At 46.3% G+C, this 26,463-nt stretch overlaps 1 protein-coding gene across 1 annotated transcript in view; it reads left to right on the top strand.

Annotated features, from left to right (window-relative positions):
- BTBD2 (BTB domain containing 2) overlaps positions 1–26,463 on the top strand; it is a 231,232-nt gene that overhangs the window by 79,051 nt on the left and 125,718 nt on the right. The window contains exon 2 of the mRNA XM_085636939.1: positions 19,871–19,990. Coding sequence (XP_085493065.1) covers positions 19,871–19,990 — 120 coding nt within the window. The remainder of the gene's footprint in view (positions 1–19,870; positions 19,991–26,463) is intronic.

Genomic DNA, 26,463 nt, shown 5'->3' with positions numbered 1-26,463 from the left:
CTGCTCCACTCCACTTTGCACCACTCTACTCTGCGCCACTACTCTATGGTATTCCACTCTGCCTTACACCACTCCATGTCACTTCACTCTATTCTAAAATAATCGACCCTACGCCGCTGCACCCTACGCCGCTGCACTCTGCACCACACTGCTCCAAACTGCGCCACTGCACCCTACTCTGCACCACTTTATTCCACTGAGATGTATGCTACTTTATTCTAAACCACTGTACAATACACCAATACACTCTGCGCCACTGGTCTCTGCAGGACTGGTCTCTGCAGGACTGGTCTCTGCAGGACTGGTCTCTGCAGGACTGGTCTCTGCAGGACTGGTCTCTGCAGGACTGGTCTCTGCAGGACTGGACTCTGCAGGACTGGACTCTGCAGGACTGGACTCTGCAGGACTGGACTCTGCAGGACTGGACTCTGCAGGACTGGACTCTGCAGGACTGGACTCTGCAGGACTGGACTCTGCAGGACTGGACTCTGCAGGACTGCACTCTGCAGGACTGCACTCTGCAGGACTGCACTCTGCAGGACTGCACTCTGCAGGACTGCACTCTGCAGGACTGCACTCTGCAGGACTGCACTCTGCGCCACTGGACTCTGCGCCACTGGACTCTGCGCCACTGGACTCTGCAGGACTGCACTCTGGGCCACTAGACTCTGCAGGACTGCACTCTGGGCCACTAGACTCTGCAGGACTGCACTCTGGGCCACTAGACTCTGCAGGACTGCACTCTGGGCCACTAGACTCTGCAGGACTGCACTCTGGGCCACTAGACTCTGCAGAGATCTACTCTGCACTGCTGCACTCTACGTTCATGCACTCTGCGTCCAGGTACTCTAAACCACTCTACACCATTACACTCTATCACTGTACTCTACACCACTCTAAACTGCACCACTCTATTCTGAAAGAATGCACTCTACACCATTGCGCTATACCTCACTGCACTCGAAGCTACTCTATTCTACTCTGCACCACTGTACTCTGCAGCACTGCTCTCTGCACCACTCTACTTTATGCCACTGCACTCTACTCTGCGCCACTCAACTCTATGCCTCTGTACCTTTGCACTCTGTCACTGCACTTTACTCTGCACCACTCAACTCTGTGCCACTTCACTGTACTCTGCACCACCCCATGCCACTCTGTTCTGCACCGATGCACTACAGTGCACTCTAGGCCACTGCACTCTACACCTCTGCACTCTACCCTGCACCACTCTACTCTACTCTGCATCCATCTACTCAACGTCCTTGAACTCTACGCCACTGCACTATACTCTGTACCACTCTACGCCACTGCACTCTACCTCTCTGCTCTGTCACTGCACTGTACACCGCTTTACTAAAAAACAATTCACTCTTTGCCAATCTACTCTGCACCACTGTACTTTACGCCATTTCACTCTAGGCCACTCTATGACTCTCCACTCCATTAAACTCTACTCCACTCTGCAACAATCCACTTAATTCTGTGCAACTCTACAGCGCTACTCTACGACGCTCTATGCAATTCCCTCTATGCTACTCCGTGCCTCTTTACTCCACTCTGACACTCCACTCTATGCCACTCCACTCTACACCACTCGACTGTACAAAACTTGACTCCACTGTATACCATTTCACTCTCCTACACTACATGCCACTACGCCCCTCTACTACACTCTACTCTACGCAATACCCTCAGTCACTCATCACTGCACCACTCAATGTCTTTCAATGACGCTCTGACACTCCACCTCACTCTACTCCATGCCACTTAACTCTGTGCCGCTCCATAACATTCCACTTAACTCACCTTTACCCCACTAACCTTGAGCCATGCTGAACAACAGCCATGCTTGTGTAAAACATGGCTAAACATATTGGCAAAGCCAGTGCTTATTGCATATGCGATACCTATTGGCTTTGCCAATGCTTGTTATATCGTTGGATATTCATGCTTCCCTTCCATGAATTGGGAATCGAGCCAGAATTTAAGCACTTATCCAAAAGACATTTTAAATATATTGTCCAAGAGTTTGGGCAGGATTTTAATATGGCCAAAGTGATGTTATCTGGACTGGCATAGTAGCACAGTCAGTTGGTTCTCCATGCCTCTGTGCCCTGTAGTTTGCTTTTATGTTTTGGATACAATGAGAAGCTGCCTCATAGATAAAAGGGGTGAACATCTTGAAACTGGCAGTCAAAATGTTTTGTTTGTACAAGGGTCTAGGATTCGTGTGGTTTGGTAGACTATGGTTAAGGCTAATGAGAAATCTTAAAGGCCTGCTACCTCGTTGGCGGGTGGTGTGATTGGTAGACCTCAACTGGCTTGCCGCATGATTTGTAAATGGTATTGAAGATTCATGTACATAGGAACCAGAGATAGCGAAAGTGGGCCAATAAAGATTAGACAGTATGTGTCTTCTGGCTCTTTGCTAGCTTGAGTAGAGACCAGTAGGCGGTAGTTTTGCAGAATGAAACAAAGGTTCTATTGTCCCTGCAAAGGATTAAGCAAGATGGTCACAGAAAGTAACCCAGGGCTGTTCACCTGCACCCTAAGTTCAGTTGCATGGTTCTCCTTGGGCTATTGGACCCCCCCCCCCCACCCCCCCCCCAGTTAATTGTTCCTTACTCTGGCAGCAGCACTGTCTCTTGGAAAGAGAGAGAGAGGGCAGTCAACCCTGGATTTGTTAATGCTTTGTGTGTTATGGGTACACAGTTCACTAGGTAGTAATAGGTCAACAGTTCTGAGTAACAAAAGGCAGTACTCTGTCCTGGAAATACACGCCCTGCACATCCTGTTCAAGGAAACTTCTAAAGTCATTTTAAGTGGTCTAGTACCCGTTCTGAGGGAGCTGGACAGACGAACAGCTAAAATCAGTTGTCAGTATTCAGGTAGCCAGGGACATGTATAGATAGGCGTGTTTTTTTAAAATAGCTGAACGTTGATTTTTTTTTTTATAGATTTTTTTTTTTTTTAAATAATTCTTTTTATTGAACATTCAAGAGAAAACAAAAAAAGGGGTCACAATCTGTCAATCATTCCCAAGCCGTGTAGCACATGAACGTTGATTTTTAGCTCCAAAAGAGATCGACGTTTGAAGTGGGCAGGATCTATTGGGAATTATGTTCCCATTCTCTTCATTTTACATCAACAGTTCCTATACTTTTTATTGAAAATTAGTTCTAGAACGTATAATGCCGGGGTCTCATGTACTACAAGGACAAAGGAGAGGCTGATGAAAAGAAGGTGTGTGCGTTATACTTTATGCATATTTACCTGAAGGGGAAAGGCCAATAAAATATTTGAAGAATATTTTGGTATTTCTAACATATCTGGCCCCACCCACAAACTCGCTGACCCCACCCCCATTGTAGTCCTCATAGTTCCCATACTTTTTTAATGCACTTAAACCTCTGAGCAAGATAGATGCAAAATAAAACTGCCTTTTGAAAAGGCACTAGGGAAAATGGAATAGAGACATGCATGTGAAAAGGCAGTGGAACATGCCCTGTGTGTACCAACAATACAGGTATTTGTTGCAGGTCATGCCATACAGATACAACCATCTGTGCACAAAGCATATTGAAAAGTACGCTCACTGGAGAAAAATGGACACCATGGCTCACTGATAACTTAGCTTAAAATTGTGTTTAAAAAGCTAACTTCCCTAAACCGAAGTTTCAGATGATGATATTTTATGGTTACAAAACGTAACAGAAAAAGGACCAATTTTCTAGTTACCTTTCGCTATGCAAGTATAAGGTTCCCTTCTCTGCTCATTACTTCACAAATTAGATCAGAAATTAAATTTCCTCACCCATGAAAAGGCTGAATGCCTCTAATATTGCAAACGTTCGATAAAAAAAGGCAGATTGCAGTTTAAAACATGAACCGTTCTGCAGTTACAAAGTCAATTTACAGATGCCGTCATAGGCATTACGTAGATCTGAAAGATTGTTGTTGACTTGTCAGCAAAAAAAGGTGTCCTTCTAGAAGCTAAAGGCTGCAGTTCACCTTATGGTCACAGAAGTTAACGCCAAGTGACTGTATGGCCACGAGTTAGTGCAAATGTGATATCCTGCTCTGAAAGATGGTGTCTCGTTCTCTGAAAGTGCTATCACATACGGAAAAGTCTAGGAATATGTTTAGACTGCTATCGTATGTGCATAGGTGTCCCTCGTGCTGCATCATCAACCACGTCCTTGTGAGCTAATGAAACTGGGAAAGCTGTGAATGTTCAGAGTTGAAAGATCAGCACCCTTACCTCCTTCCAGCTGAAGGATTCCAATTTCCATCTCAAGTATTTTCAAGGACTTGATTTATTATTATTTTTTTAAAGTGCAGAATCAATAATGAGCATGAATGCTTTTTCATTGACATAATTATGTATAAAACATCGCAATGTTATCCGTTATTTCCTCCGCATTTCCTCCGATTGATTGGAAAAGTGCATAGATTGGTATTTTGTTAGGAGAATTAAAAACCTCTGGATCCTCAACTTCTTGCCATTGATATAAGGCTAACCACCGTCTTCTGTTAAGTCTGTCAACAGTTTGGTAATTCATCTCGGTGATGGGGTAACTTTTTCGGCACCTATTAAACCATAGTTTAGTTTTGCCGCTGTCAGCTGTATAATGAAGGAGATTGCTCTCATTTGTGTGAGTAGTTAAAGAGATCGCCTGCTATAGCGGATATCTCATCATAAGCAGAATATTGCTAGTTCCTTCATTTGAGCCGGCTGCATTATCTGATGGCCTAGCTGCAGTTCGATTGGTGACTGTTCCCAAAGTGCTTCAACTTCCTGTCATGTAAGAAAATAAAGGTGAAAACGCTGTGTGGTCATCAGGCACTCTACCATCCGGGTCCTGGTTTCTTTGCACGTGCCTTGGAGTACTTTGTCCTTTCATGCTTTTCTCCCTTGTCAGGCGAGGGTTGACCACCAATTGAATTGGCAGTTGGGGTTTTACTTTATGGGCTGATACCTTGTGCATTCAAGCCCTATTTTAGAAGCAGAAAAAGACAACGATGGTCTGTTCATGAACTGTTGTTCATTCAGTAAACCTCAGGGTATGGCCCCTTTCAACTACTAATTTTCCAAATTTACCAAATGACCCAAAGCTTTAATCAATATTTTGGGTCTCATTGGTTATTAGTACTCTTTCGGTTGCTCAGCATGTGCCAACAAGCTTCAAATAGACTAGAGCCCTCTTTGAAATTGTGTGGCTTAGGATGCCCTGCTTTGAAGCTGGGGCTGATTTCTCAAAGATGGCAGCAGCCAAACACCCCCAACCCTCATAAAATGATGCTGAATTGTCCATGAAATCACAAAAGGTGGCCGCGTGATGCAGCCTGCTGGAGATAGATTTGGTGGAAGTGCCAGCCTGCTAAAACTGTAGAACGATCATCCTTAGATGGGAGTGTTAAGAGTCCTAGATTTTGCTTCTGTCATGATGATTGTATTGACCAGATGATTGTATTGACCAGTAGCGTAGTATAAACCACACTTGATAGTTCTAATTTTATTTACTTTGCAATTGTGGACCACCGAGTTAGCGCTGCTGGGGTTTTGGTTTTCAGCACACTGACAGATTTGATTCTAACCCAGTGGCCATATATCAATTTCCACGCCCCACTGCTCCCCAAAAGATGTTGTACCTTGGTGGATGGATCCATTTCCAAAAAGCTCTGAACCAATATCAAACTAAGTACTTATTTTCTAACAAACTAGGCTTCTCAAGCACAACATCATCCTTGAGGTATTGTCATAGCATGCGAGGTGGGACTATTTGTCTTCACAGCCCTATTGTAGACCCCTTTGTCTCCCTTTAGATCCTTTTTAGGTAAAGTTTGCTGTTTGAAGAAAAAAGAAACTGGCAGTGCCAAACAAATTCATCCATGTGTGCTGTTAATACCTGCTCTCATTATATTTATAATTTCAAATGGCACAAGAGGCACCACAGTGTATATTGTAAAGTTTTGCTAAACTAAAAAGCACACTATGGTGGCTGCCTGAGTCTTGCATGGTGAGAAAATAACCTTCGTTCCTATTTTGCTGTGCCTTTCAATGTGTTGACGCAAGCATTGAACACCAGGCCTTCTCTTCTCCATTTTTCCGCTGTCTCTGCTGCTAAGAAAACAGAATGGTGTTTTGCTTCCTCGTGCATAGCTGCACATATTTTCTCCCACAGTTGGCATGTCCTTTGCCCCTTGACTGCCTGTCACATGTGCCCTCGTCAATCACACCTGGGAATGTTTTCTATAGCGTGTATGCCGGTCACACTGAGGGCACTGCTAATTCTTAACTAATGCTATATGTTATCAAAGTCTGCAGCTCTAGCATGAGACCTTTTGGGATTGCTGTTTAACACAGCCTTAACCTACATTTTTTGTTTTTTACTTTGTTCAGTAGTTTCTGTTCGCTACAACTCCAAAGTTAATTTTTTTTCTAGGCCTTTGGCAGAACTCCCAGTTGCACTCTGTGGAGTTAAAAAAAATGTTTTGCGAGATTCCGCTAACGAGCAGTGATAGGCACATCTCGCTGCTCGTGCTGTGATTTAGTGCCGGGAGCTCATTCTGCACTGAAAAATCTGCATAAACTGCACCACCTGGCTCTAGAGGGCGCAGCTTCTCGAGTTGATTTTGCTGCCACTCAAGTCGATTTTCTCTTCAAGCGGCAGCTTTCTGACTGCGAATGGCTGAGAACCTGTTTCTTTATGAGACTTGTTTGTCCTGTGTACATTGCCAAGTCTGTTGCTTCCCCTACGGAGGTTTCTGAAGGGTAAGTGGAGTCTCTAGAGCCTCTGATCTGTTACTGGTTAGTGTGACTTCTCCAAAGAAACTTGAGACAACGTGACTTGCAGTGAGATACATAGAAGCAACAATTCTTCTGCTTAATCTTCATTTGTCCCCAGCAATATTGGACAGCTTTGTTGCAGCCATGCTTGGCACCCAAAGTAATTGGTTTGTGACATTATATGTGACATTATAGTGGTCCCATTAATTTTGGAAGCGTATTGCTTCTCGTATAAATGCTAGAGAATTCTTTTTTTTTTTTTTTACATTGTCCTACTCTGACTCCACAATAATTCCACTCTTGTCGAGAGCCCTTGTGTGAAGGTTTTGATGCAATCAAAGATTTATGATATTAACTTTCATACTCCTCACTACCAAAGATCACCTGTTCATCATTATACAGTGCGGAACACTTGCTATTTTTCTTAAAGTAATTTTTTTCTTTTCATCATAGCATTTCAGCAATTAGACTATGCATTTTCCCTCAAAATATGTAGGGGCATTAATGGACAAGTTATTTAACCTAGGGAACGCCTTATCTGGTAGAGACATGATCTAGCTGCAGATTTCTGATCTTAGAATATCCCAAGCATCAGGCTGGACCCGGGAGACTGTCACTCGATCAGTAGGTCATATTGGTTGGCGCTGCGGGACGGCCGCACCAGAAATTACGTCCGTGTCACCTATATAGGCGCCACTTGGTGCACTGACACCAGGTATATTTCATGACTTTCCACGCCAGGAGCGCAGAGTCATGAAGTGCACTGACATTGGTCTATTTTTTCAATAACTAGGGCCCTGATAGGGAACAGCCCTGACCCTAAAAAACCTGTCCGCAGTGCAGGGAGGATGGGTGGGTTGGTAAGGAACCCACAGCTAGATCATGTTTCTGCCAGATAAGGCATTATCGAAGATAAGTAGCTTGTCCATCTGATGCACATCTAGCCATAGATTCCTTATTTTAGAATAGATACTCAAGCAATACCATCCGTGAGGAGGTACTGCGGACAAGTTTAGACCAGGAAATCCGGCAGGACAGAGCAGCCATTAAGGCCGTCCCTGTGGGCTTGACTGGGCAGGCAGTAGTGCTTAGTGAACATGTGCAGTGATGCCCATGTTGCTGCCTGACAAATGTTAAGGACTGTAACATCATGTTGCCACACAGTTGTCGCAGCCTGAGATCTGGTAGAATGAGCTCTTGAGCCTTCAGGAGGCTGTTTCTTGGCCAGAGCGTAGCAAATTTTGATGCAGGGGATGACCCATCGCAAGATAGTTTTCTAATGCACCGCACAACCTTTCTTTGATCCATCATACCCCACGAAGAGTTGGCTTTCCACCCGGAACTCTTTAGTGCGGTCAAGGTAGAACGACAATGCTCTTTTGGGTCCAAATGCTGGATTCTCTTCTCCTCTTTAGAGGGGTGTGAAGGGGCATAGAAAGTGGCCATGTGACTGATTGCCCCATGTGGAATGGTGTTACCACTTTCGTTAAGAAAGAGGCCATAGTGCGAAGCACCAACTTATCAGAGAACATGGTCAGGTAAGGCGGCGTGGATGACAGAGCCTTCAATTCGCTCTCCCTCCTCGGAGAAGATATTGCCATTAAAAAGGCTGTTTTGATGGAAAGAAGCTGGAGGGGAGGCATTTGTGCAGAGGTTCGAACGGAGCGCAAATCATGAATGTGGGAACCAAATTTAGGTCCCACTCAAGCATGATGAATGGTGCTGGTAAAAACATATGTACAAGCCCCTTAAGAAATCTTTTTACAGTAGGGGATTTAAATAAAGCGGGTTAGTCTGGCAGTCTCAAGAAGGCAGACAAGGCTGAAAGGTACCCTTTAAGAGTGCCCAGAGCAGAGCCCTACTGGGTGAGGGTCAAAATACAGAGAAGGATTTGAGAGAGGGAAGTAGAAAGAGGATCAATAGACCTTTCTGTACAATATTTTACACGTTTCTGCCACCAGCAGGCGTACACAGTCTTGGTAGATCGACCCCTGGCTGCCAAAATAACATCACATCACCGACATCAGGAGGAAGGCCGAATGCTGTCAACTGCTGCCTCTCAATCTCCACGCAAGAAGGTGTACAGTTGACAGGTTCGGGTGGAGGACCCTCCCCTGCTGCGACAGAAGATCCTCCCGAAAGGGCAGATCAATCAGAGGATTGATGCTCAGTTGGAGAAGCTTGGGATGAAATGAAATGAAATGAAATGAAATGAAAAAAGTATTTGATTAAGCGCACTGCGGCCAAGCGGCTTCCTGGCGCTGGTAGCAAGAACAACAGTCACAGGGAAAACCCGAAGGGATTAGCAGGAGTACGCCTGAGAGAACAGAAAAGTTTTCAAAGCTTTACGAAAATGGGAGTAAATGGGAATGGATCGCATGGAGAGGGGAAGACTATTCCAGAAACGGGGGGCCAAAACAGAAAAGCGTGTGCCTCCAGTTCTGGATTTACAGAAGCGGGGGACATTGAGAAGGGCCAAAGAAGAAGAGCGGAGAGTGCGAGCGGGGGCGTGAGAAGAGATAAGGGAACATATGAATACAGGGGCAGATCGGGCAAGGGCCAAGAAAACAAGACAACCCATTTTGAAAAGAGATCGCTGAAGAACAGGGAGCCAATGAAGAGACCTGAGGACGGGAGTAATATGATGAGTTTTGGAAAGGTGGAAAATGAGACGAGCGGCCTGGTTCTGAATAGCTTGCAAGCGGCGTGATTCGTAGGCTGGAATGCCCACATACAAGCTATTCCCGTAATCAAGACGGGAAGTAATCAGAGCCATAATGATGATTTTGAGTGCATCTGAAGAATGAAACGGGAGATCTTTCGAATAAGCCGAAGGGATAGATAACAAGAGGAAACAACAGAACTAATTTGTGCATGCATGGAGAGATCATGACTGACCTGAATACCCAAAGTTCTGACTGAAGGAACAGGAGTGGGGAGAGGGCCGAAGGAGGGGGGCCAAAAAGCAGAAGACCAAGGACTGGATGAGCCGCCCGTCAAGACCACCTCGGTCTTGTCCGGGTTAAGCTTGAGATGGTTAGAGCTCATCCAATCCGAGATAAAGACCAAAGTAGAGCGAAATTTATAGAAAGACAGAGGTGAAGAAGAAAGATCAAAGACAAGCTGGAGGTCGTCGGCGTAGTTGTACACGGAGACCCCCTGAGCAAGAAGAGCAGAGGTAAGAGGGTAAATGTAAAGATTAAATAGCAGAGGAGAAAGAGAGGAGCCTTGGGGAACACCACAGGAAACCAAGCGGGTGGGAGCAGAGAAGCCAGACAGGTGAACTGCCTGAGAGCGGCCAGAAAGAAAGGAGGCAAGCCAAGAGAAAGCAAGGCCCCGAATGCCCGCCGCGCTGACACGGTCAAGAAGGATGGAATGGTCGACCGTGTCAAACGCGGTGGAGAGATCAAGGAGAACCAAGGCTTGAGGAAGAGAAGAATCAGCCTTAGATTTCAGCTCATCGAGGACAGCCAGAACCACTGACTCAGTGGAGTGGCCTCGACGGAAGCCTGCCTGATGAGAGGCCAGGACATGGTTCTCCTCAAAGTAAGCAGAGAGGCAAGAGGTGACATAGCTTTCTAAGATCTTGCCAAGATAGGGAAGAAGGGAAATAGGCCTGAAATTAGAAGGAAGTGAAGGGTCAAGGCCAGGTTTTTTTAAAATGGGCAGAACAATAGCAGATTTGAAGAAAGAAGGGACTAAGCCCAAGGCAAGAGAAGCATTGAGGAAAGAAAGAGGGGGAGAGGGACAATTAGTAAATAGAGCTCTTAAAATCCGGGCTGGAGCACAGTCTGCTGGAGAGCCCGACTTGATCTTAGTGAGCAAAGTAAGAAATGTGTCTAAAGAAATAGGAGGAAAAGAATCAAGAGAAGAAGAAAGAACCGAGAAAGAGGGAGTGGGGGTAGGGGGAGGGAGCAGGGGGATGTTAGCTTTAATCTTGATGATCTTCTCGATGAAGAAATCATTGAGCGAAGAGCAGAGGTCTTGAGAAGGGATAAGAGTGGAATTGGTACGATCCGAGAACGCCAGATCTTTGACCAAAGAGAAAATCTCCTTGGATTTATTGGCAGAGAGGGCCACTTTCTCAGAAAAGTAATTTGTTTTGGCCAGGAGGACGGCTCGCTTATATTCCAAGAGGAGATACCAGACTCTGTGCCCAGCCCGGAGCCACAAGAATGACTTTAGCCCAGTCGCTCCTGATCTTCTTGATCGCTCTGGACAGAAGTGGTATTGGCGGAAAGGCGTACAGGAGGCCTGAGCTCCACTCAAGACGAAAAGCGTCACTGAGCGAGTGCTGTCTTGGAAACTCCAGCCCACCAAACTGCTGACATTGCGTGTACTCGGCAGAGGCAAACAGATTTAACCAAGGCTCTTCCCACTTCTGAAAGAGAACTTGTGCCACCTCTGGATGGAGATGGCATTCGTCATCCGCTAGACATCGATGGCAGAGTTTGTCTGCCCTGGCATTCAGGGACCCTGCCAGGTGTTGAACCACCAGGGATATGCCCTGCTGTTCCAGTCATGTCCAGAAATGCAGGCCCTCTTGAAAAAGGGTCCAGGATCCTAACTCGCCCTGTTTGTTGCAGTGCAACATGGCAGTGGTGTTGTCCGTGTACACCTGATTCAGTCTTCCCTTGATGGAAGGGAGAAAAGCTTTCAATGCCCAGCAAATCGCTCGTAGCTCCAGCAAGTTGAAGTGCAGTCCGGATTCCACCAGAGACCAGTGTCCTCTGATCTCCACCTCTCCCAGATAGCCATCCCATCCCAGGAGTGACTCATCTGTCACTACTGTGTGATCTGGTTGGGGAAGAGAGAAGGGGGGGGGGGGGTCTGCCTCCGACCCAATTGTGGCTGGTCAGCCATCACTGCAGATTCTGTGCAGTTACATCCGAGATCTGGACTATTTCGGAGAGATTCCATTGAGGCTACCTCCGCTGGAACTTCTGGTCCCACTGCAGGGCCCGCATAAGCCATCTGGCATGTGTCGCCAGCAGGATGCAGGAGGCCATGAGGCGCAGCAGCCTCCGAGTCAGTCTGGCCGAAATCAAGGATAGAGGCTGTGACACAATGGTATCCTAGACTGAATATCCTGGACTCGCCGCTCGGGAGGATAGGCCGGTAACTGCCCTGTGTCCAGAACCGCTGCGATGAAAGAGCATCTGAGAAGGTGTCAGTTATGACTTAGGCATGTTGATAGTGAACCCCAACCAGAGCAGGAGATTCGCCGTAGTCCCGAGGTGGAAGACAATACTCTAGGGGGAGCTGGCCTTCAACAGCCATTCGTCCTGATAGAGGGAAGACTGTGCAGATGAGCTACGACCACCACCATCACCTTGGTGAACACCTGAGGGGAGCTGGTAAGGCCAAAGGGGAGCACTGTGAACTGAAAGTGCTTGTAGCCTACCTTTAGTCACAGGTAGCGCCGATGGGCAGGCAGGACGGATATGCGAAAATAGTCACCCTGTAAGTCCAACACTACTATCATTCTCCCTGATCTAGGGCACCCAAGACCTGAGCCAGAGTCAGCATTTGAACTTTGCCTTTTTGAGGCAGTAGTTGAGGGCTCGCAAATCTAGGATTGGACAAAGGCCCTTGTCCTTTTCCGGGGCCAGAAATTAGCGGGAAAAGCAACCACAGCTTACATCTGGCACCCGAACACTGTCTATGGCTCCCTTGACCAAGGGAGTCCTGACTTTCTCCTGAAGCACGTTCAAGTAGTACTCTTTCAGTCGGACATAAGTCAGAGGCATGGAGTGAGGGGTAGTCTCGAAGGGGAATAAGTAGCCCTTTCAGATTATCTGAAGAACCCACTGGTCAGATGTGATGTTTTGCCAGTGGAAGAGGTTATGGCTGATCCTGCCACCAACTGGCCACCCGTGATCTTCAAGGGCCAGACTAGGAAGGTTTAGAGGCAGCAGGACGAGAAGTGTGCTGATTGGACCTCTAGCTGCCTGACCCACGGTGTCTAAAGGAGCTGCGACCATGCGAAGGTTGCTGAACTTGCACGGTCTTGTGGCTGGTATATGGCTGGTGCAGCTAAAACCCCGTTCTGTGGCCACTAAAAGGGCGATGACCAGACGGGGGGTGGGTGGTCACCAAAAGCCCAAGGACTGGGCCATATCCTGCGAGTCCTTAAAGCGCTCCCAGGCCATGTCTGCCTGGTCTTCGAAAAGAAGGGTGCCGTCAAAGGGCATGTCTGGACATCCCCAGAAAAGCCAGAAGTTCGCAGCCAGACGTGGTGTCGAACATCTACCATCGATGACATTGCTCTGCCCAGCGAGTCGGTTGTGTCAAGCTCACAACGAATGGTGAACCTTGCCGCATCTCTCCCGTCTGATACCGCTTGGGAGAGAATGGCCTGGTCCACTTTCGGGACCTGTGGCAGCACTTGCGCAACCATTTCCCACAAGGAGTGGGTGTAACGCACAATAGGCATGCAGTGTTCACTGACCTCAATGCAAGACTGGCGGAAGAAAAATCTTCTTGCCCCAACTAGCCAGCCTCTTGGAATCCCTGTCTGCTGGTGTGGAAGGGAACGCGCCTGGTGAGGTAGAGGCATGGACCACCAAGCTGTTGGGGGTAGGGTGGTTGGTGAGGAGTTTTGGGTCACCCGGTGCAGGGCGATGGCGGCGGGCTACTGTCCTATTCACTGGAGCCCCTGTGCTAGGCTTGGACCTTGTTCCCAGAAGGACATCAGTTAAGGCCTCATTGAAAGTCAGGAAGGGTTCAGAAGATGAGACACCCAGCTGGAGGACCGAATGGTGCTGAAGGTCCAGGTCCTCAGCTGCCCTTCTCACCACCATAGCATATGAAGCTCCCTCCTCCATAGCCACGGTAGTGGAAGAAAGCAGGCCAGAATCTGGGGAGGTACCCAGTCCACTGGTCTCACCCAATTCCTCATACCACTCCATCTCGTGCTCAGGCTGGTCTTGTAAAGGGTGCAGCGACCCTTCGCAATCTTCCTCCATTCCTAGTCCCTAAAAAAAAAAGGCTGAGGAACTGACCCAGGACCCAAGGATGTCGTCAGCGCTTGAATCAATGTCGATAGGCACTGATCTGGCTCTGAGTCGTCGGTGATAAGAACGGGACTGGTGGCAGGAGTCTCGGCGCGGGGGAGGGTTGCAGAGGTACAACCGGTGTCAGTCCGGATCTGCCTCTGGATGCATTGGGGGTCATAGTCACAGGGGCTGGATCCGCCGCCCAGAACCCAATGGTGCCTACTCTGAGCCTCCGGGGCCCGAAGTCGCGCAGGGAGGGTAGGGTCACCCGAATACAAGGCGCATGGCGTCATAGAATTCCTTAAGCTGGGCAGAGGTCGTTCCTGGAAAGGCAGAGAAACTTAGAGCCGACCCAGGTGCAGTTTCAACAGAACGAGGCCTAGAGTGTCAAGACTCCTCCGTGTCGTCGGCTGATGGATGGGGGAGAAGTCGAAGAGTGCTTCGACTTCTTGTGCTTCTTATGCCTCTTACATGACCAACCCGACAGCTTCAAGTGGGAGGATGAGGACTTGGGTCTCCGGGAGTGGTGTCCAGACCTTCCTCTTGACTGGAACTGAGACTTCTGGGGCGAACGGTGTGGAGTCAAACTTCCCGGCAGTCGCAGCATGACTTCGCGTAGTGGTCCTGCTCCAGAGACAAATTAAGTGTGGATCCGTCACCGACATGTTGAGATGGCAGGCACCACATGGTTTGAATCCAGAAGTCTTCTCACCATTGAAGAAGAAACCTACGCACCAAAAATCCTCTACAAAATGTCGAAAAAAGCCTTTCAAAAAGTGGCAAAGGGTAGCTCTCTTCATGAATCTGCGCTAGCTGGTGCGGAAAGAAAAGAACTGATGTCGGCGTGCTTAGGTGGCTCCTATATAGGTGATGCGAATATCACTTCCGGCGCAAAGCTGACTAATGCACCTACCGGCGCGTAAGGGTATTGCTCGAGCTAAAGTCTTCTGGATCCTGCCTGACACCGGGGATATTCTAAGGTAAGAAATCTGCAGCTAGATGTCTCCATCAGATAATAACATATTTGAGTCTTTTCTGTACTTTGCCAATTCTTTTTATTTTCATTTTTCTTTCTTTAGTCACCCTTGTGTCATTAAACTATGTGTTTAGGTTAAAGTAATTCCGAGCCAGTGGTGCCTTTTTTTTTTAGCTTCATAAAGAATCATATTTTTGTGGGATGTACATTAAAACCAGAAAGGGGTTTTCTACCTATTCAAATTGCACAGGCCTTTTAGGAATACTGTGCAGTTTGGTCTACTACAATTATTAATGATGGATACATTTTTTTTTCGTATATAGTTTTTATTGGAAGCATGAAACTTCCAAGTTTAAGGCATACCAATGTTCTCTTTTATCCTTTTAATATTTGCTACTTAACGCTTGTAATAAAAATAGTAATCATATCAGAAGGTGCCAAGGTCAGACCCGTTGACTTTGCCTATGCTTGTTTCCAGTGTCTTAATGGCATGTTTGTTAATGGACAGAGCAAACAGGAGTGTAAAGCATATGTAAACTTGTTTTGGGTTTTAGTTTGAACTATGTGTGTTCGATCTTTTCTGGTTAGCAACTTTGCTACGCTGCAAATAGTATTTTAAAGTAGTTAATAAATTAAATGTTTCCTGATCATGGTCGATATAATGTGAAATATCAGGTTTAGAAGAGTTGCCAAACAGAAGCCCCTCCCCCCCCCACCCCCCCCCCCCCCTCCCATTAGAAGGTCAGGTAGCAAGTTCACCATTATGGCCAATGTGGAGTTTCAGGCCTGTTGCAGGAAGTATGTTTATGACTTCGTAGATGAGTTTGTAAATGTATATGATATCAAATCAAGAAGGGGCGGATGTAAAACGATAGAATTCATAGGCTCACCTCAGCTTCCTAATGGACTGCTTTGATACTGTACAGCTTTTCCAGAACTAGTGGGATTGGTCTGTTGGTGGCTTTTCCATAGTTCAAATGAGAAGACCCAAATTGTGTGCACTAGTGATGCCCAGTTTGCTTCAGCCCAACAAGGATGCAACACTTAATCTGATAAGATCCTGAGACCTGTTGATGATCGCCACATCGCTGCCACAGAGTCTGGAGCAACGGGTGTAAGCCTACTTTGTAGCAAATTGGGCACTAAGTGGACAAGGTAGGCGCCATATTCCACAGTTTACACGCCTCATCCTTATTTTTCTCCCTCTTTTCTCTTTTTAGGTTTGATGTATATGGCACTCGTGCCATTCATGGTAAATGTATTGTACTCTTACTTTAAGGAGCTTCTTCAGCCATAGGTTTCTTTTGTTCTTTAATATTAAGATATTTTCAATCACCTCTTAGGTATGTCCACAGGAGTATTTCCGTCTTGAGGTTTTCTGTAGGCTTTTATGGTGTGTCTTCCCACATCCACTATAATGCGCCAAGGATTGTTTTACATCTGAAATCAGTGAGCTAGTAGGCGTGTAGCACTGTGGAATGAGTGCTCCCAAAAGCATCTACAAAATTAATCCTATACAAAGAAGTAGTGCCCCACCTTTTGGCTTTGCCACTGCAGGGTTATTGATTTCGCCAGAATTTTTAGTTTTTGGTAATGCCATTAAGCATCAGCCTAAAAAACAAAAGTTACATGATACACTAGCGTCATCACGAATGCACATGTATGCATCAGGAGGCAACTGCGCCCCAGCATCACCTCGCAAGCATCACGACATGGCAGGTTTTTGTTTTATCTACCATTTGAAGATATTTCCACCTTGGAATACTAAATAAAAATAGCTTAGAGTTTGCTTAAGCACATTTTAACTAAAAAGGGGGAGCACAACTGTGGAGCGGTTTGTGAAGTTAGCGGCTGGGGAAAGCATTGGAGGAGCTTGGTTGTTGGGGGGTGCAGAGAGGAGAATACATTAAAAAGCAAGAAACGTCAGCAGTGTAGGAAGGTGGAGATAGAAGCAGCACACAAGCTGGAAGATGGAAGCAACATGGAACACGAGGGCACGTGAGATGCAACATTCAAGCAGGGAGTGATTGGGGACACCACCTGGACAGTGCTGGTGGTGTTTGATTTTAGTGCGGCAGCAGCACTCGATGGAGAAAGCAAGAAAACACATGCACTCATTTGGATGCCTGATAGAAAAAAAGTTTTCCTCTGCATGTAAGTAGTAGAAGAATAAAAGTCATTCAGTCAACAATTGAGACTGTCCGAACAACCAATCGTGAGCTCTGGGTTGACCCAAAGTATTTGTTTTGTCGGCAGCAGGTCTCCACGATCTTAAAAGGGGTGCTGGCATCAGTTTTTCCAATGATTTTGTCTGACCACGCTTCACACTACAGCCAAACAAGCAAGCAGTTGATACCTGATCCACAGGCTATTCAAGCTTCAATCCAATTGGCATTGCTAGTGTTTGTAATATATACTTTTATTAACTTTCCTTCTATACTTTTAAATCGATCTAGATCACATAAGTAATAGTGAGCAGGAAATCCAGCCTCACATATCGAAAATATGCTTTTATTGACCAATAGAGTTATGGTTCCTATTGCTCAATCTGGACGGGAGTTACCCTCACTCTGAATATGAGAAATCAGAGTTCAAAAGTTGTTCACTATTCTCACCTTTTCCCTTTAAATGATCTACATATTTTCTTTATACCTTCTACCTTGCCTTTCTTTTGTCCTTGCAAGAAGGAAACTTAAAATGTTTGTTTATTAGTACCCAGGATCTATAGTTAAAAAAATTAATGAAGGTTGTTCTTCCTGTCAGTGGGAGACCGTTCTGTGCTTGGCATTCCCCTGTTTTGCCTTTTTTTCTTTTTTCTCTTTTTTGAATATGTCTTTATTTGGTTACCAAAGTTTACATCATTGCATTATCACAATATGGTACTGAAGGATACAATACTCATCAAATGGTTCCCGTATGAGTAACAGATAAACACAACCCGCCGCAGCCCCGTAATCTTGTACCACCTCAATAGGTATAGTTGGAATCTCTTGCAAGTCTCTAGTCCAGAGATAGGTCATCAAGTACGTATAGGAAATGCCCAATCCACAAGGAACTGGCCCCACATGAGCTCTGCACTTGGAGTCCTAAGGCCCCACTTCACAGCATTGCTACCCCTGCAGTTCCCCACGGGCTTGCTTCCCAAGCGTCCACTCCCTCCCACACCCACAGGGGAGAAGAAAACAGGGTGCTTCACCCCTCAGGCTGTATACGGTTATCCCTCCCTTCTTGGTCAGCCTCCGCGGCAGCCGCCTGTGAGAGGGGATATGTGGTTAGTGAGCTCCAGATGTCTTTTGGTTGTGATGAGAGTGGTAGCAGCTCAGCATAACAAAGCGATTGTTCCTGCCAGGTAGTCAAGTCTTGAATCCATTCCTTGAACTTAGGGCCGCGCCCCCGCCCCCATTTGCAAGCAACTCTGCGCTTAGCTATGAGAAATCCCAGCGCTAGGTATTTCCTATGTACAGTATCTGTACCCTGTGTGCAGACTAGTAGTGCTATTAGTGGGGTCGGTTGTACTGTGTTTCTAGCATTCGTGAGATTCCCTCAAACACCTGTTGCCAGTAGTCCTATACCTGCTGGCACTGCCATGCCAGATGGTAGAAGTCCGCCCCCTCCCTCCCACACCTCTCGCACCTGTCCTCCTCTCGTAGCTTGAATTTGTGGACGGTTGCAGGGGTGTAATATAATCTGTGCAGAAACTTATAATGAATGCGTCTTAGCCGACTGTTAGCCGTGAGGGCTTTGGTCTGTTTACAGCTGAATTCCCACTGTTCATCTGTTACGGGTGTCCCTAGATCTTTGTCCCATGCTGCTCGAGCCAGTGGGGTGTAAGGTAGCGGGGCTTGTTGTGTGTGCTTGTACAGGAGCGATATCACATGCCTAGGAGGTTTTGATTGTAGAAGTGCATGTAGCGGTAGCAGGGTGTGTGGTTCTGAGGGGAATGATGGTGTGGCAGCTTTCACGCTCTGCCTAAGCCTGATGTACATAAAGAGGTCCATGGCGGTAGGATCGTGGGTGCTAAAAAACTGTTCCCTAGTTTGGAAAGTGCCATCTATGTAGAGGTCTCCCCATTTAGTGTATTTAAGGTTTTGTAACATCTTACGGCATAATCCCTCATTGGTTACCTGGAGTGATTGGTGATGTACCAGGGGCCTTTTGGGAGAATTCATCATTGGGGCCTCTAGCATGGTTGCTATCTTTCTCCAGGCCATATTGGTGCAGTCGACTGTGGAAGGATCCCGTTCTCGAGCCCCTCCCGAGGTGAACAAGTAGCCCGAGGGTGGAACACGGGCCATGTGGCCATCCTCAACCGCCAAATGCGGCATAAAGGGAGGCGGGTGGAACCATTACACTGCAAAGTGTGCCTGGGCACAGTGGTGGTAGTGTTCAAAATTGGGGACGTCTAACCCTCCCAATTTATAGGGTAGCATAAGTGTGGTTAGAACAAGTCTTGCCTGTTTTCCTTCCCATATAAGTCGGATGACCTTGCTTTTAGTGTCTTAAAGAAGAGCCGCCCAGGATTGTACGGGATGTTAGTAAAAAGATAGAGAAATTTGGGTCAAAGAACCATTTTAACTAGGGATATTCTCCCAGCCATCGAGAAGGGTAGAGTCAGCCACCGGGTAATAGTGTCCGTCACTTTGTCTATTGTGGTGCCATAATTAGTGCGAATCAGTTCCTCTTTGTCTCTTGTGGCGCGGATTCCCAAGTACTTAACTTCTTCGCATTTCCACACTAGGGGATAGTCTAAGTGGTGCGGCTTGGTCGAGTCTGTTAATGGGAATACCGCTGATTTGGTCCAATTAATGTGTATGCCTGAGAGGACTCCAAATTTGGTGATTTGGTTTTGCCTGAAGACTTGATAGAAAGAAAGGTCAGTTGCTTCCAAAATTTAAATATTCCCTTTTGTTTATGTGACTATTGTTTGTGTTTTACTTGAAGCTTTGCAGCATTCTTTAGTATTTGCAACACTTTTATCACTAACTTTTAGAGGGGTTATCTTGAGTTTAAACACAGCAGAAGTTCTATGCAACTCTAGTAGGAAGGAGCAGCAATTTAGGTGAATGGCCTGTGTAATCCCTTCCTCATTTGTCTACTTTTCAGGTTTGTATTGGCTGTGGGAAGTGCCGTCTTTGATGCCATGTTCAATGGAGGAATGGCTACAACTTCTACAGAGATTGAACTTCCCGATGTGGAGCCTGCAGCCTTTCTAGCTCTGCTGAAGTAGGCACCTTTTTATTGTGTACTGAATGTGATCTTTCCCTTTGTGTCATCTTATGCGAATCAAACTGGGACCTTGGTTTATCTGATTAAAAGCTTGACTGATTTAATGTTTTTTTTTGGAATGTTGAATGCAATATTTATTTGATTTCAGTCACAGTTCACAGCATTCTTATTAACAGCCTGTATTTTCATAGTCCTGTTCCTTGTTGTCCACATGGTGATGATCTAACCTGTGCAGGACTAGGTGGTCCAGCCCCACTAATTACATTGAATGTAACAACTATAGAATTAGTGCTCCCTCCCCACATGTGGAGTGATAACATAGACTGTAATAGAGAAATCTCAGTCTATTAATTAGAAAGCCACACCAGGGCAGCAAGGAGAATTATGTCAACACCCCTCTACCCAAAGGATCCAGGACATAACAAAGTAGGGCAACCCATAACACTACAACAGTGTAACATGAGTAAAGGACTAATCAGAACACGGAGTATCCGGTAGAACAGGAAACAGGAAAAGGTCGATATTAGACTACATAAATAAAGCATTCAAATCACAATTCTTCCTTGCCTTAGGTTGTTTGTGTATTGATGGTGTCTTGGTCCATCAACCCCCTCCATGCATACTTTTTCTAAGTTCCTTGTTGCACACAACCCTTCCTCTTACTTCTCCCCCAGCACCGTGCTCTTGAATGCTTTTGTTTACACCTCTTTCACTTTAAATTACCTTACAAAGCTCCACCATTCTTAACCTTACCTCATTATATGTTCAAATTAATTCCCGGAATACTTCACTCACAAATGTTGCTGTTAAACACATTTCCCTCCTTGTTGTTCACTACTCATGCACCCGATGTACCAATGTGCCCTTCACCATCACTTTACCATTTTCCTTCTATATCATTCATCTGCTCTCTTTCTGGATCACACAAGACTATATGTTCCTCCATGATAATCATTTGACCAAAATGTCATCTTAGAAGAACATAATCATAACAATAGCACCTTCAATCTCACCAATGAGATGCTGGAAAATGGTGGCAGTGAAAACAATCAAGCTGCACAGTTCTTAGCTTTAAATTGCATTGTTAAGATGAAAGTTGTGCACTCCTAGTCGCATGACACTTGACAAAAAGCTTAACCGCAAACAGTGTCTTTGGGTTCCAGCAATGCCTTTTCACAAATTCCTGTATTTTTTACTCTGTGCCACAGTGATTACCCACATCTTGTAGTACCTTCTCCAATTTGTTTCAAAATTGGCGTTGCCATCGTCTCATAGGTGGCCACTCACTAGTAAGCATCACACTGGTTGGCTCAGTGTGCTCAAATTTGTTTGAATGAGATGAACTTTGATAGGAAAGATGGCACTTGATACACTACTATGCATATACCAAAAGACACACTGAACAGCAAAGAGACTGACAACCAACTGACATGTGTGGCCGAAGTTACAGATTATATAATACTCAACATGATATTCCATAACAATGAAACGTCAGTACAAGAAATTAATAAAGGACTTGTTACAGCAGTGAGCCACTTGTGATTCATGATGGCTTACTCAGCCCACAATAATGACTACAATTACGCTTGAATCAATGTTAAAATATTAATAATTTGTTTATTAGCATCATGTTTGCAAAATAATACGCTTATCGGTGTTTTGTTGCCACTTAAATTCTTGATTCATAGGTACAGAGTAATACAGCCAACTGTGTAGCCATTACAGTAGAGCAATACATATAATAACATAACAAGAACATCTCAAGCCTGATAACATATGTTTGAAACCATAAAACATTCAGTGCCATGAACATACTAATGATCAAGTCCTTACTTTCATTGAGTTTACTTATGCATGAAATAGTCCAAATTGTCATCTTTCTTACATAATTCACATTATCAGTGTTTCTGCATCCGTATTTAATGGTGGGGGGTTCCAGGATTAGGCCTCTATAATCTGCCATTGTTTCCAAATTTTTTGGTGTTTTTGTGGGTAGCCCCTTGCCTAAAATATGGGTTGTTCTTGACCCGTGCACCAATCTAGGCTCACCTTCCACGCGCCCAGCCCGGGCGGAGCCTGGGCCTTCCTTGCATTTGCTATGTGTCTCTTGGCCTAGGAATAGTAGGTATCATTTATATCGGTTTCCTCCTATGTCCTCCGTGATATGGAGTAGGGCCAGTTTGGGCGAGAGGGATATATCCCAGCCCAGTACTTCCGATAAGCATGTGGTGACTCCCTGCCAGGATCTAGTTAGTGCTGTGCAGTGCCAAACTGAATGTATGAATGGGCAGTCTGTTTCGGCACATCGGAGGCATGCAGGGGAAGATATCCGTCTCGCCCTCCAGAGTCAGTGTCTGGTGAAGTAGGTGCGATGTAAATACTTGAGTTGGATAAGTCATAGGCGAGAGGCTATTTCCACGCCCCGTGGGGATTCTAACACTTCTGTCCAATCGTCATTGTCGAGGGGGCCAAGCTCTGTCTGCCATTTTTCACTAAGGGAATCTAGTGTAGTGGAAAGATTTGTCACCAGGGTTTGATATTTTTTTTTTCTTAAATCTTTTTTATTAAAGAATCAAGAAACAATGATACAATAAAAAAATATCAATGCAATGAAAAAAGAGCAGTCATCAAAATGAACATATCGCACACACTAAACATCTCATACATACAATCAATAAACTCAAAGGAGACAGTACAGATAGGGATATGTGCACACAGTAATAATAGACCCTTAAAGTGTTAAATTGTCAACATTGAATGGGGAGTCATCTGCAAAGGGGGTGCACAAAAACCCTCTACTTTCGTTCCAGGGGCCCCATATTTTGGTCCATTTGCCTGGGCATCCTCTGCTTTCGTATATCACCTTCTCAGCCTGCATGCACCAGTCCATGTCTTTGGCCCAGTCCGTGTGTCGGGCATGACTACCCCCTTCCATGTCCTGGCTATATTCCGTTTTGCTATGATACAGCCCAGAGAAACCCACAGTTGTTCGGTGCGATTGAGATCGGTGGCGTCCCAGATGTTTAAAAGACAGAGGGGAGGGTGCTATTGATTTCTGACATATTCGGGACAGAGTAGACACAACCGCACTCCAATACTGTTGAAGAAAAGGACAGTCCCACCACTGGTGCAAAATTACCTAAGGTACCACAGCCACAAGGACAAAGTGGGGAGATCGTCAGACCCATTTTAACAAGTGCTGTGTTGGTGTAGTAAGCCCTGTGAAGTATTTTAAGTTATATCAACTTAAAGCGGGACCGGATTGCCACCTCCCTAGGGGATGCCAGGGCCTCCCTCCAATCTTCATCAGGCATATCCCACACATCGTCTGACCACTTTGTGCGGAGTTTTTGGAGAGGCTCCGGTAAGTTATTAAGTATCTTGCGGTAGGTCAGCGAGATGGCTTTATCTGGGAGGTAGTCGTCAAGGAGCCTGTCTTCTAGAGGTGAAGAGGCGGGCAAGTCGGAACCCTTGGGGATGGCTTTATTTAGTGCACTACGTGCCTGAAGATATCGGAACGTTTCTCCCTCGTGTAACTGGAATTTTGCATTCAGGTCACCGAAAGGAACCACCGCACCCTTAGTCCACATGTCTCCCACCGCGTAAAGACCAATCAGGTCCCATTTGTCAAATCCAGGTTGATTCGATAGCATACCCAGGAGACAAGATTCCAACAGTGGAGTAACCCACGTAATTTTGCCATTCCAGCCCAGCACGGCAGTCACTGTATGCCAGATCAAGACTGTGGTGGAGGTAGGGATAAAGGTGGGTAACTGTTTAGGTCCCCCATATAACACCCTCATATAATTGCCCGGCATCGTATTGTATCTATCCATTCTGTACGCTGGGTCTGGGTTTGATAAATTTTGGATATCATATGGTCTCCTAGATCCCCCATTCATACGTTTGCCTCAACTGGATTAAACTGCCGGCAAGGAGTCTAGGTGTATAACGTGGGGATATAGCATGGCGAAATTGTAAGTATTTAAAAAAAAAGGGATATGTGGCATACTAAATTCCCCCCGAAACTCCTGAAACTATTTTATGGTAGTGCCCCTCATAACATCACCCATTGTAGATATGGCGATTGCATCCCAGCCTCGAAATCCCAATAGGGTTGGCAGTTGAGGAAGCAGCCCATTCTGCCATAGGGGCGTCTCTCTCGTTAATCGACCCAACATCCCATTCTACGCAACAAGCCCCTCCAGACCTCGAAAACCACTTGGGTAGCTGGCGGGAGGCCACGAAGTAGCCGTGGATTGTATAGTCTTGTATAGGTCAGCATATTGCCCATTAGCCATTGTTCTACAAGATAGGCTGTGTCACTTCTATTCCCATACCACCAGTCATTCAAAACCAGGAGGTAAGACACTGCATAATACGACTGAATATCGAGGGTTGCTATCCCCCACAAATGGAAGACTGAAAGAAAATCTTAAGTGAAATTCTGGCAGTTTGATCAGCCCAAAGAAAACGACTCTGTCCCGCATTAATTTGTCAGAACTACATAGGTGAGATCCGAAAGGGATAGTTTTGCAACTGATAGAGGAGGCGAGGTAGTGACGCCATTTTAACAATTGCCAGCCACCCGAGAATTGTGAGAGGCAGGTGTGCCCATGTTTTCATTTCAGCCTGAGTTCGTGTCCACACAAGGATGATATTTTTCTCCCATGATTGGGAAGGGCTAGATGTTTCCCGAGATATTTAAACCCAGTTGTAGTTAGCTCTTCTGCCCAGGTACCCATCTCAGATTCTCCTCGTAGGACCCACAGTATAGACTTGCGGGTGTTCAAGTACAGGCCAGAGGTTTCTCCAAATATTTACATTACGCAGAGCAGTCGGGGTTCCGACCGACGCTGTTCTAAAAGGAAAAAGAAGACCATGTCGGCGTATAGGGAAATCTAAATCCCTCCCGTCCACTTAAACCCCCTCATCTGTGCGTCTATTCGGACCCAAGAGGCCAGGGTCTCCATGGCCAACGCAAATAAGTATGGGGATGGGGGCAGCCGTGGCAAGTACCGCTCCCTATCGAGAAGGGGTCGGAGACTGCGCCTACCACTTTGTCCGAGGCAGTGAGATCCGTGTACGGCGCCCGCCGATATGAAAAGTATTGAGGCCCGATGTTGAGTCATGATAGAAGGGCAAATAGATATGTCCACCCCAGTGAGTCGAATGCCCTATCTATATCTGCCAATAGTAGCGCTGCCGGGCCTTTCAGACGGTCCACCGCTGCCACTGCAGTGTGAGCACGACGGATGTTATGCTGAGTATCTTGATGAGGCATAAAGCCTGCCTGGTCTGGGTGTACCAATTCTGCCATATGTGGCAGAAGACGGTTTGCAAGGACTTTGGCCAGTAGCTTGGCCTCTAGATTTAAAAGCCAAATGGGGCGATATGATGCATGTTGGTCAGGAAGGCTGCCAGGTTTAAGGAACACCGCAATTTCTAAGTGTCGCCAATCCGGCGGAAGCCTGCCTTGTTGGAGTGCCTCATCTTTTACCGCAAGATAATGAGGTATGAGTTGGGACTTAAAGATCTTGTAAAACTCGCAAGGAAGCCACTAGGGCCCGGTGCCTTGCCCGTGCGCAAGTCAACCAGAGCCGCTTCCAATTCCTCACTTGTCACGGGGGCATCAAGGTTTGTCCGCACCGAATCTGTGAGAGTCTTTGGGGGGGAAAATAGTCTATAAAACGTTGTATTGTGGACCCGGACAGGGCGTCTAGAGGGGCATACAGCTCCCCAAAGGAGACCGCAATGCTAGATGACAAGGTCCGTGAGGATTTGGCCATCTGTGCCTGGTATACTGGGTGTGGTTGGTGGGTGTAGTGCATATTGACCACGCCTGCCTGGCCTCATCGTGCAGCATATTTGCATACATTTGCTGTTGTTGAAGCAGCTGGCGGGGTTTGGTTCTCACCCTCTTCCCTACTGCGTTCCTCTAAGTCCAGGAGCTGTGCCTCCGTCCGGAGCAGTGCATCTTGACGCTTATTGCGCAGGGCCGTGCAGTAGGATATATCTATGCTCTGAATTGTTGACTTCATAGCCGCCCAAATCGTCTCTGCTGAATCCATTGTTCCTAGGTTAAGGTTAAGATAGTCTGTGATGGCCTGAAGTATGAGTGTCGTGTATTTCGGGTAGTGTAGATGCCAGGCAGACATGCGCCAGCGGAAGGGGGGGGGGGGGCGTGCATCTTCCAATCTCAGCACCAAGACCAGGGGAGAGTGATCCGACATGCCCCTTGTCAGTATGTCAGTCGTTGCTATTCTGTAATAATAGCTTGCTGGTACGAAGATATAATCAAGGCGGGAGAATGAGTCATGAACTGTCGTGTAATAGGAGACGCTTTGCGTGGTTGGGTGAAGATGCCGCCATGTGTCCAGCCAGCTCATAGCGCTTATGAGTGACTGTAGTTGTGTTTCACGCAGCCTCCCCACCTCCCTGTGTGATCGCCATCTATCTAGAGCTAGATT

Source organism: Triturus cristatus, chromosome 12 (assembly GCF_964204655.1).
Source record: "Triturus cristatus chromosome 12, aTriCri1.1, whole genome shotgun sequence".
NCBI lineage: Eukaryota > Metazoa > Chordata > Amphibia > Caudata > Salamandridae > Triturus > Triturus cristatus.
Note: the sequence above shows the minus strand (reverse complement) of the source record. Positions and strands in the feature narration are given on the sequence as shown.